Below are 10,840 nucleotides of genomic sequence, written 5' to 3'. Positions count from 1 at the left end.
CTCTGCATATAGTCTCCAACTTTGCTGAAGTGTGGATCCTAGATATTTACAGTAGGACTGAGAATATAGTATGCACAAGGGATTAATGGAGATGACAAGAATAATGAATTCGTTAAGGGTTATTAGTGTTCCTGAAATTTCATTATAATAGACTCTATGTGAAAGTTTTGTATTACATACTGTCCAGCTGTGCACCATAAAATAAAGAAAGCATTTAGAATAAAATTACATGGATTGCTTACTTGGTTCTTGTCCAACCAAGCGATGACCTCATCACACTTATCTAAGATTTTCTGTTTGTCTTCTGGACTAATTTTGTCCTTTAACTTCTCATCTTCAGCCGTGCTCTTCATGTTAAAGGCCAATGACTCCAGTGAGTTTTTGGCTGAAATCTTTTCTCTCTGAGCTTCGTCTTCAGCCTTATATCTGTCAGCCTCTTGAACCATGCGCTCAATGTCTTCCTTGCTCAGACGGCCTGCCAAAAATAAAAAATGTACCATTGAGAAATTGTATAGTGTTCCTCAAAAAGATCTGTTGGTAAAATTGATTTGCAGAGTATTATGCCCTATAACTATTGTGTGGGATCCAGAGATAATTTCTCAAAGCAGTTTGGAAAAAAAATTCAGTAAATAAAATGTTGATATTTTCAGACTTGGTATGATTTTATTGTTTGCTGAAAATTAAATCAATTAGTAATGACCACCTTTTAGAGAAAGTCACCCAACCAGAGTGTTTGTTAAAAAGGTCAAATCTCTAGAAAATTGTAGTCAGGCACAAAGTTTTTATCAATGAACACCTCAATAAAAAATAAAAAAAATTCTTCAGTTAACTCTTGTTTGTTGATGTAGGCATCACTCACCCTTGTCATTGGTTATGGTGATTTTATTTTCCTTCCCGGTGCTCTTGTCTACAGCAGACACATTCATGATTCCATTAGCGTCTATGTCAAAGGTCACCTCGATCTGGGGAACACCACGAGGAGCTGGTGGGATTCCGGTCAGCTCAAACTTCCCCAGAAGGTTGTTGTCCTTAGTCATTGCTCTTTCACCCTCAAACACCTACCAAAAAAATAAAGAATATATAGTAGGCTTAGGCAATCTGGGGGCAAGTCATGTAGTTTTGAGCTTTACTGTTTGAACTTGTAACATGTTTAGTTAAAAGGTCAAACAGTCTCAGTCTCCAGGCATCTTGTATATCCAGATTTTTTTTTTATTGTAAAACTATTAATGTACTTTGTCCAGAGTTACAAATATGAAACAGATTTAAAAGGTAATATAAATCTCTCATACAATTCTCATAATTCAACTAAGTAAAAATGACTTTTTTGTTAAACTAATAGCAATCTGAAATCTACATTAAAAAAGGTAAATGTGTTGTAACTTCACATGTCCATTGTCCTTAAAACCACAGCAGTATCAGCCAAATCTGGTATTTTTAAATGTTTTACTTCTGCTGTTTATTTAATTAAATAGCATGTCTACATGTTAATTATTTGTATTTTTTTTGTTCTCCCATCCCTATTTCTCCATTTAAGAGTGCAGTACTTTATATTAGTCTTGAGCGGACACTGTAGCAATTGTCACCTATATAAAGAATCCAGCAGATGAGTAAAGCTCTCTGTATTCAACAGTGGCAACAATTAAAGTTCTCATTTATGTTTTTTGTCTTATTATTTTTTGCCCATAACCTTTGCATCACATTGCAATAATTGTATCCAAATATTTATCCGTGGGACCAGCTTCACAATATAATAAAATAAAAAATGGGATGAATAAATATCATATTATCTTCCTTTGCTCATTCAGTTTAAAATACAGAATTTTTTACTTAAAATTTACTTTTGGAATTTTAATACTTTATATAAGTAAGTCTACACTGTTTCAACTCATTTTCAAGTGTCCAATACAACTTTTGTATTCATTGTTACCACTCTGTGTAGTTTAATGTGGTCTGGTAAAGCCCTTTACCCAGTTAATCATTAAATACGTTCCCTGACTTACATCACAAGTGAAACATATAGGAAAATCCCGTTTATGTAAAAAAATCTGTATAAATTTCTACATCACAGTTAGTGGTAAAGTTGTGGAATACCACATCACAGAAAGTTAGAGATATGCGTGGACCCCTGTGTTTTGGTTTTCATTTTGGCAAAACCACGGTCAAATGTTTAGTTTTTTATCTAAATGTTTCCCTTCCTCTCTGTTTTGGTTTTGAATTTCTATAAAATTGATAAAAACAGCTAAAATCATGTAATTTGGATCTGTGTACATGCAATCCAAAACCCAAACTTTGTTTATTAAATCCGAACTTATAGCAGGCCCGACCTGAGACTCTGGGCCTGATTCAGAGCCGCTCGCTCTGACAGAGTGCTCGCTCTGAATCAGGGCCGGGCTTTTTTATTTTTGGAGAGGCCTCTTGGCCGCTCGCATAGCTGTGGGTGACCACCCACAGCTATAGCGAGTGGCCATGATGATGGTCGCGATTTGCAAGACCATCGCGACCATCGGGCTTGCAACAAGACCCTTGTGGTAGGGTCTCGTTCATTGCAAGCCCCAGAGAGCTTTCGGCTCTAACAGAGCCGGAAGTTCTCCACTGACATCACTTGTGATGTCAGTGGGGCCTGCCTCCGTTTGGGCAGCCACCCCCACAGCCCGCCCACCAAATGGGGTGAGCTGTCACTCAACATCGACAGCTCGCTGCCCGTCGCTAGCCGGTTCTCGTGCATGCGCACGACGGAGCCGGCTCCGTTGTGCGCATGCGTGGGCCACCATTGACCCGGTTGCGAGCGCTCAGCGCTTGCGACTGGGTCTGACTCAGGCCCTCAGTTCTTCTCGGAACCCCAAAAATGATCTGAGTCAGGACTCGATTCGTCTCGGTACCCCAAAGTGATCTGAGCCGGGACTTAAATTGATTCAGAACCCTAACATCTGTGTGTGTTATATTTTCTGGAAAACCAAACTGCACATCTCTACAGAAAATTAAAGGGGAGCTACGTCTTCAGACAAAATACAATCCATCCACATGTCTTTCTTTTCATTACCTTGGAATAAACATGCTAATTTTTCAGCATTGGATATCACTGTAATTTATACAAAGGATCTTGTTTGCAGGCTACAAAAAATAGATTTAACCTGAAGGCAGTGTCCCCCTTTAAAAACTTGACTTAAAATAAGTTGTGTGTTGTTAAAGCAATCATAAGACTTATGGAATGTTATTAGGAAAGGCAAGATAAATCATAAGTCTAATCAAATTAATAAGTCAGATTTCCCATACTGTGTAGTTCCCATATATAGCTACTGTTTTCAAATGTGAGCTTGTTGATCTGGGTTGTTCCAACCTAAAAGTTCTCTGACCTCCGGTTAATTCAATACAGGAAAAAAGTCCCCAATAAATTTGTACAAGGTGAACAGATTTAACCATATTTGAGCAAGTTCAAACTTGTTTAAGCCTAAATGGCTTGATTGCATCTTACTTGTAAAATATTTCCATTCAAACGGCAAATTTGAATTGAAAAATAAATGAATTAACTGATAGGCAAAAAAACCTAAAAATTTATTTTACTTCAAAAATCAGTTAACAGACTAGCTGACATAAAATACACAACCTGTTGGTCAAAACAAAAAATTATTTCAATATTTTAGAAATTGGTTCCATGGAAATGTAAATCTGAATGGATTGACCTCATTTTGAACTGGCTCAAATAGTTCAAGAATTTCTGAAACAAAAAGTCATATATTAACAATTTACAAAAATAGAAAATAGAACAATAGAACATGGCGTAGATAAAAAATTTAAATGACAACAATATGTAGAGTATATGTATAATAAACTTACATTGATGGGTATTAAAAACACAAGGAGTCATCGTGTTTTTATGTAAAAATGTCAGCTTGTATACTTGTCTGGAATGAAAGTGAAAATTACTACGTACAATAGTATCTGTGTATGACCGGTCTGTTATTCTAAGAATTGTGTAAAGGACAAAAAGAAAAGATTGGGACCTGAATCAGAGCCGCACAAATTGCTGATGTTCACCTAGTTGAGTGATCTTTTGGTACTGCGCGTGTGCTAAAATTTCTAAAAACTCCTACTGTATGGTTTTGCACAGAGCATATGCACAGAGGTGTTGTTGTGATCGAGAAGCACGATATCAGAAATGTCGGGGAAAATGGATGGGCATTCCTGGGCAGCAGCAGGTAGGTGGCTTAGCGCACGTATGGATGAAATTGTGTATGCTACCGAAGAGCTCTGCCTATTCTTGTTATGCACTTTCTCATTTAAATATAAGATAATTATAATCATTACACATACACTTTGCAGTTTATCTAAGAGGTCTTGGCCGGGAGCTCAATGTATATTCACCTTACCGTGTATATGACAGAGGCACCAATTTTCCCAATTTTTTTGGTTCAGTTAGCTGTTAAAAAGTTGTTGGGCCTGAGGGGGTCATTCAGACCCGGTCGTTAGCGCCGATGCGCTCGAACCAGGTCGATGACCCCCCCACAGAGCATGCGCACGATGGCGACGGCGCCGTTGTGCGCATGCGTGAGACCCGCTACGACCGACAGCGCCGGTCGTAGCGGGTCTCAATCCAAAGGGGGCGAGCTGTCGATGTTGATTGACAGCTCGCCCCGTTTGGAAGGCGGGCCGGGGGGGTGGCAGCCCAAATGGAGCCGTTCCCATGGGAACGCCTACCGTTTGGGGGAGGCCCCACTGACATCACTAGTGATGTCAGTGGAGAGCTTCCGGCTCAGACAGAGCCAGAAGCTCTCTGGGGCTTACGACAAGGGAGACCCTACCCTAGGGTCTCGTCGTAAGCCCCGATGGTCGCGATGGTCTCTGACCATCGCGTCCATCACCGTAGCGGGCGTTAGATCTGTGGGTGTTAACCCACAGCCTAACGACCGCAACAGAGGCGGCCGGTCAGGATGCAAGTGGCCGGCCAGTTTCTGAGCGACCGCTTGCATCCTCCGACTGCGTCTGAATGAGGCCCTGATTCTGAGTAGGACACTGGAGCATCTGTGTCTGCTCCTCTTGCTGGTCTTGCATCTGTGACTTTATGCTAATGACGCCACAAAGCCCTTTAGAGTTGATGGGGGCATAGTATTAAAATAAAGTTGCTCAGTTTTTGTGCTGCTTGATAAACCAGGCAGCATTTCCCTACATGCAGAAACAATTTGCCTTTGCAAAATGTGCATCACAACATGCTTGATCTTGTTGCAAGTTTGTACCATCTAGGGGGGGAATTCAATCAGCCATGGTACTTTATCGCCTAATTCAATTAGCTCTGGTCGGAATTTATCAGGGGCCTGGCCTAACTGAGGGAGGCGTGACCATGCCCCCCTTAGAAAATTTAAGAAAAAAACAGCACTGTGCACTGAGGTCTGGGGGGCGCAGTCCCACTGCAGCCTAGCACACAGCAGCATGTGCAGGGCTGCTGACAAGATGCCGGGGGCAGGTGAACCATAATCTCTGATGAAAGCTGTTTTTTCGAAGCCACAATGGCGATTACACATGGATCCAGTGATTTATCCAAGATTATATGTGTTTTCACCCGAAATTTTTTTGTGTTGGAAAACCAGATGGTAATTGAATTGCCTGAAAAAATAAATCGCATTATAGTCCAGTTTTTACCGCACAAAAAATATTGTGTGCAATTGAATTCCCCCCTACAGTATGTTGGATAAGATCCAAATTCCCAACAAAGTAGAGATTGACCCCCGTGTTTTGGTTTTGGTTTTAGATCTGGATTCATCTTTGTGTTTTGGTTTTGCAAAATTACTTTCAAATGTTTTGGTTTTAGATCTAGGTTTCAAAAAAAAAAAATTTAAAAAGATTTTAAAAACAGCTAAAATCATGTAATTTATGCAGTCCAAAATCCAAAATTTGTTTTTCAAATCTGAATTCTGAACCGTGGGAAGATTAGAACCGTGAATCTGATGTGTCCGGTTCTCCTCAGGAAATCAAAACTGCAACTCCGATCTATCTGCATTCCTGAAATTTTAGTGAATTCCGATTTCTAGAAAACTAAACTGTGCATCTCTACAATAATGCCCAGCATATTTACATATTGACATTTAAAATATTTTCTCGTTCAAGACCAATTGGTGGCCCGTGAGCTGTATGTGGCACCCATGGTCTAAAAGAGAACATAATTTTTAAAATAGTATTTGCATTCAGCAGTGCATGCAATATAGACCAGACTCCCGATGGTCGGGGAACTGCGCAGACTCTGCACTCGTACTGCACATGTGCAGTATGGGTCCTACGTGCTCGCGCGCAGAGCAGCAGTAGACTGTCAGTGATTGACAGTGCTGCTGTTTGTGGGCGACGAGGGAGTGGCGAAAGCCTCTGTTTCCCGAAACTGTTGGGGGGGGGAAGGGAAGAGGCAAGGATCTCCATTGACTGAAGGAGATTTCCTGGCCTCTTTGTTGTATCTGCGGTGGCCGGCTTGCATGACCCCATGGGTCACTCAGCCATAAATGTGATCACAGATTATCAAATGCTGCATCCTTAGAGGCAGCTCAGATAAGTAATCCATGCAGGTGGCAAGAAGCCTCCTGTTGCTCTAACATAATTGCAAGGATGGAATTGCAAAGCTGCCTGCGTGTAGCTTTGCAATTCCGTCCACTACTGAATCACCCCCATAGTTTTAACAGACATATGGCCCTCAATCAAAGTAACAGGAGAGGTCTGTTCTAGACTATCACAATAGATCTGTCTTCCAACATTACCTGGATGAGGACTCCTGGTTGGTTGTCAGAGTAAGTGGTGAAGGTCTGGGTCTGCTTGGTGGGTATAGTTGTGTTGCGTTTGATGAGCACAGTCATGACACCACCAGCTGTCTCAATACCGAGAGATAGAGGGGTCACATCCAGCAACAGAAGATCCTGAACATTTTCAGATGTGTCACCAGACAGGATTGCGGCCTGAACGGCTAATGAAAGAGTATGAGACAGGAAGTCAGGGCAGCAAAACTTTAATAATCAATGATTAGTGACAAAAGTGAATTTCAGCCTAAGTAGATTAGATACGTAGCTTCCCTTAAGGTGGCCATACACGGCATGATATAGGTGCTATATCGTGCTGTGAATAGGCATGATATTGTACCTGATATCGTGCTGCGCGCTCCCGTGGGATCGTATATCGCATCTCCAGATCTTCCCGCATGTTCATCTGATCTGGGATGCGATGTACGATCCCATTCAGATGGAGGAGGGGGGAGCTGGCATATCGTGCAGTCAGCGGGGACTGCACGATTGTCGGCAGGGATAGCACGATCCGTCTGATGACGGATAGACAGTCGCACTACACGGTGCATCGCACTGTGTATGAGCACAATAACATGTTAACTACTAATACAACCTAAATGTTCAAATCATAGATTATACCACTTTCAGACCAAAATCGTGTGTCTGAGTTGGGTCAATGTACATAAGTTCAAGCTGTGTCTCAGCTGCTTAGACCCCTTTCCCACTGCATGTTGGACTTGAGTTATTCTCGGGTTTCACCCTTTACACTGCTCCCTTGTCTGCATGTCACTCCCTTGAGGCGGGCCTCTGCATCCACAGCCAATCAACAATTTTTAAACTTGACCCGGGTCAAATAACCCGGATCTGCTTTTTCAGGCTGCAGCTTATCTGGGTCGATCAAAGAAATAATCCTTTGTCGAGATCCCGGGACATGCAATCCAGGTTGACCCTTTCACACCAAGCCAGGAGCCAGGTTGAAATTTTAATGTGCCTGATTCAGCTGTGGACACAGAGGCGCCCACAGCTGCATCTATTGGTGGTCACCAGCCTGAGATTTTATACTTAAAATGCCACTACAAAACCCTATCCTGGTGTATGGTTATGCGTCTGAATGTGCATGGACTGAGAATCCCACTATCGGCACCCGTACACACAGTACTACTGTTAGCTGCATCCATAAATGCCACCATCGGTCGGTTGCACCTATGTGAGCATCTGTGTTTACAGCCATTTTCACTGACGTGCCCATGACACTGCCTCCCATTACACACCCATAAGACAGACCATTTCCGTGCATGCTTTCCATCACCTCCAGGCAAAGCCGAATTAAGGGGGGGGTGACAGAGGCAGTCATCACGGGGCTCCCCCACACAGGAGGGCTTCCACACACTGGCCCAGCAATGGTGGGACTAGGGGCACAACTAAAAGCACAGCTGCATGATCAGCAGGGCGTAGGCAGGTACCAACAGGGACAGTCTGGGAGCTACTTTTGTTTAATTGGCACAGCACACTTGACGTCAAGACGTCACACAATGCTGCACCCACTGAAAGACAGAGCAGGCAGCAGAGGAGCCATGGTGGGCAGCTGGATAACATAGAAGGTACATGTGGGGGCTGGGTACTGGGGAGACACTGTGGTTGGGAAACACTGGGCTGGAGAGACAGCAGGGGTCTGTGAGGGGGCCATCAGGGGGGACACTGTAGCCATATTGGAGGGGAACAAGGTAAGAGGGCAATTTATTGTAGAAGGCCCCCACAACTTAGTTTCCCTGGGACCCCCACAATTCTTCATATGGCCCTCCTCCTGATCACCACACTGGACCGCTCACTACATTTTTACTACTCCCAGCTGGCACCCAAAATTAGATATACGACTCTGGATGGACACAATTTGGATGCATGTGCGGTGATGATTTTATTCTTGTGGATTCATTGTACTAAGGGCCTGATTCAGTTTCAAACAGAATAGCTAAGCTGCTCGCAAGCAGCTTAGCTATTCCATCTGCGCTGATATGCTAATGCAGCAGGAGGCATCACACCTCCTGCTGCATTATGTATCCGAGCTGCATTGACCAACGCAGCATCGGATACTCTGCGGACCATCGGCCAGCTAAGGTGAACCATGGAGTCATGCAGCCGGCCATCGCAGCTGCAAGAAAGAGGCCAGGAAATCTCCATCAGCTGACAGAGATCGTAGCCTCTTTACCTTTCCCCCCAACGGCGGCGACACGACTCCGTTTCGGGTAACAGAGGCTGTCGCCGCCTCCTCCTTGCCCCCAAACAGCAGCTGACAGTCTGCAGACAGTTTACGTGCGGGCTCGCAGACCCGTTTTCGCATAACGGGTCTGGTGCCTGCGCAGATTCCCGATCGTGCACTGTTGAATTAGGCCCTAAGTGCTGTGTCATCTACGACAAAACTTCAGTGCCAGCAGACAATAAACCATTTGCCACCTCTTCCACCAAGTACTGTAAATATTTCTCCCTGTAGCCTTACCAGTCTCCTACTGTAGCATCTGTGAACTGCTAGGTCCTTGCTATTACTTCAGAAAATATTTTACGAGCAGAAATTAGCTGCACATGCTAATTATCCCTATTAAAGAGTCAGAATAATTCTAAAAATACCATCAATTTACTGACTAGTTTCTATGATGTAACACCTATTTAGCAATAATCTGAAATACGTGTCATTTAGCAATGAAAGAACTGTCATGTGATTTAACAGGAAAAATACATCCTTACCAGCTCCGTAGGCCACTGCCTCATCTGGGTTAATACTTTTATTAAGTTCTCTTCCATTGAAGAAGTCCTGCAGGAGTTTTTGTATTTTTGGAATGCGTGTAGACCCTCCAACCAAGACAATATCATGAATCTGGGCTTTGTCCAGCTTGGCGTCCCTCAATGACTTCTCAACTGGTTCCAAAGTCCCACGGAAGAGGTCGGCATTGAGCTCCTCAAATCGGGCACGGGTAAGAGATGTGTAAAAGTCAATACCCTCAAAGAGGGAGTCTATCTCAATGCTGGCTTGGGTACTGGAAGACAAGGTACGCTTGGCACGTTCACAGGCTGTTCGCAGTCTGCGAATAGCACGCTTGTTTTCGGTAATATCTTTCTTGTGCTTGCGTTTGAATTCTCCAACAAAATGGTTAACCATACGGTTATCAAAGTCTTCTCCACCCAAGTGAGTGTCGCCAGCTGTGGATTTGACCTCAAATATGCCATCTTCAATGGTAAGAATAGAGACGTCAAAAGTGCCTCCACCCAGATCAAAAATCAGGACATTCCTCTCACCACCCACCTAGGTGTGACCACCACAAAGAGGAGTGAATGCTTTGATTGAGCCAATGTTTTATGTATCTACATTCACACATGAAATATCTGAGTTCTATCTATTAATATTACCTTCTTGTCCAGGCCATAAGCTATGGCAGCTGCTGTCGGCTCATTGATGATGCGCAGAACATTTAGTCCTGAAATGGTTCCAGCATCTTTAGTTGCCTGTCTCTGGGAATCATTGAAGTATGCCGGAACAGTAATCACTGCATTATTGATTGTCTAAGAAAAAAACAATAGATTTGAAAAAGGTACACTTATTTTTGTTTGTGTGTTTCGGATTAAAATAAGTTTAAAAATATTTTTTCATTAGTGTTCTTTATATAACATGATATTGACAGTAAAGATTTTATTATGGGTAAATATTCCAAATATGGACCTTTTCTGACAGATACTAAGGGGTATAATTACAAAGCAGTTGCCATTTCTCTGAGTGTTTGACCTCAAAATTGAAAACGGCATTAATAAGAAGTGCAAAACATGGGTTTTCCACTTATTATTAGTGCCACTATAAATCCTAAAGTCAAATCAGCCAAGAACCGGAGTAAATCTGGAGTTTCTATAATCTAGTGGTAAAAATATTGATGGTACTTATTTATTAAATTGTATTGAAGAGTGTGGTTTCTCTTTTGTGGTGTGTTTCACCTTGGTAAATGTATAGGATGTAATTCTGCTGGAAAACCACAGAAACCCCTCCCCCTCTTCCCGCTAGGACTTTAATCCCCACTGCTTAGTAAATTTACCCCATAATCGTCAAT

General features: G+C 42.7%; 1 protein-coding gene across 4 annotated transcripts in view; it reads right to left on the bottom strand.

Moving 5' to 3' along the window:
- The window catches only part of LOC148526771 (heat shock cognate 71 kDa protein-like), a 28,343-nt gene that overhangs the window by 4,817 nt on the left and 12,686 nt on the right, over positions 1 to 10,840 (bottom strand). For all 4 annotated transcript variants that reach the window (XM_088469837.1, XM_088469838.1, XM_088469836.1 and 1 more), the window contains 5 exons: positions 10,152 to 10,304; positions 9,492 to 10,047; positions 6,735 to 6,937; positions 860 to 1,058; positions 243 to 475 (listed from right to left, as the gene is read on the bottom strand). In XM_088469837.1, the coding sequence (XP_088325963.1) occupies positions 243 to 475; positions 860 to 1,058; positions 6,735 to 6,937; positions 9,492 to 10,047; positions 10,152 to 10,304 (1,344 nt within the window). The remainder of the gene's footprint in view (positions 1 to 242; positions 476 to 859; positions 1,059 to 6,734; positions 6,938 to 9,491; positions 10,048 to 10,151; positions 10,305 to 10,840) is intronic.

Source organism: Taudactylus pleione, unplaced genomic scaffold (genome assembly GCF_031769625.1).
Source record: "Taudactylus pleione unplaced genomic scaffold, aTauple2 ptg000094l, whole genome shotgun sequence".
Taxonomy (NCBI): domain Eukaryota; kingdom Metazoa; phylum Chordata; class Amphibia; order Anura; family Myobatrachidae; genus Taudactylus; species Taudactylus pleione.
The sequence above is the reverse complement of the archived record's forward strand: the minus strand, read 5'-3'. Positions and strand labels throughout refer to the sequence as shown.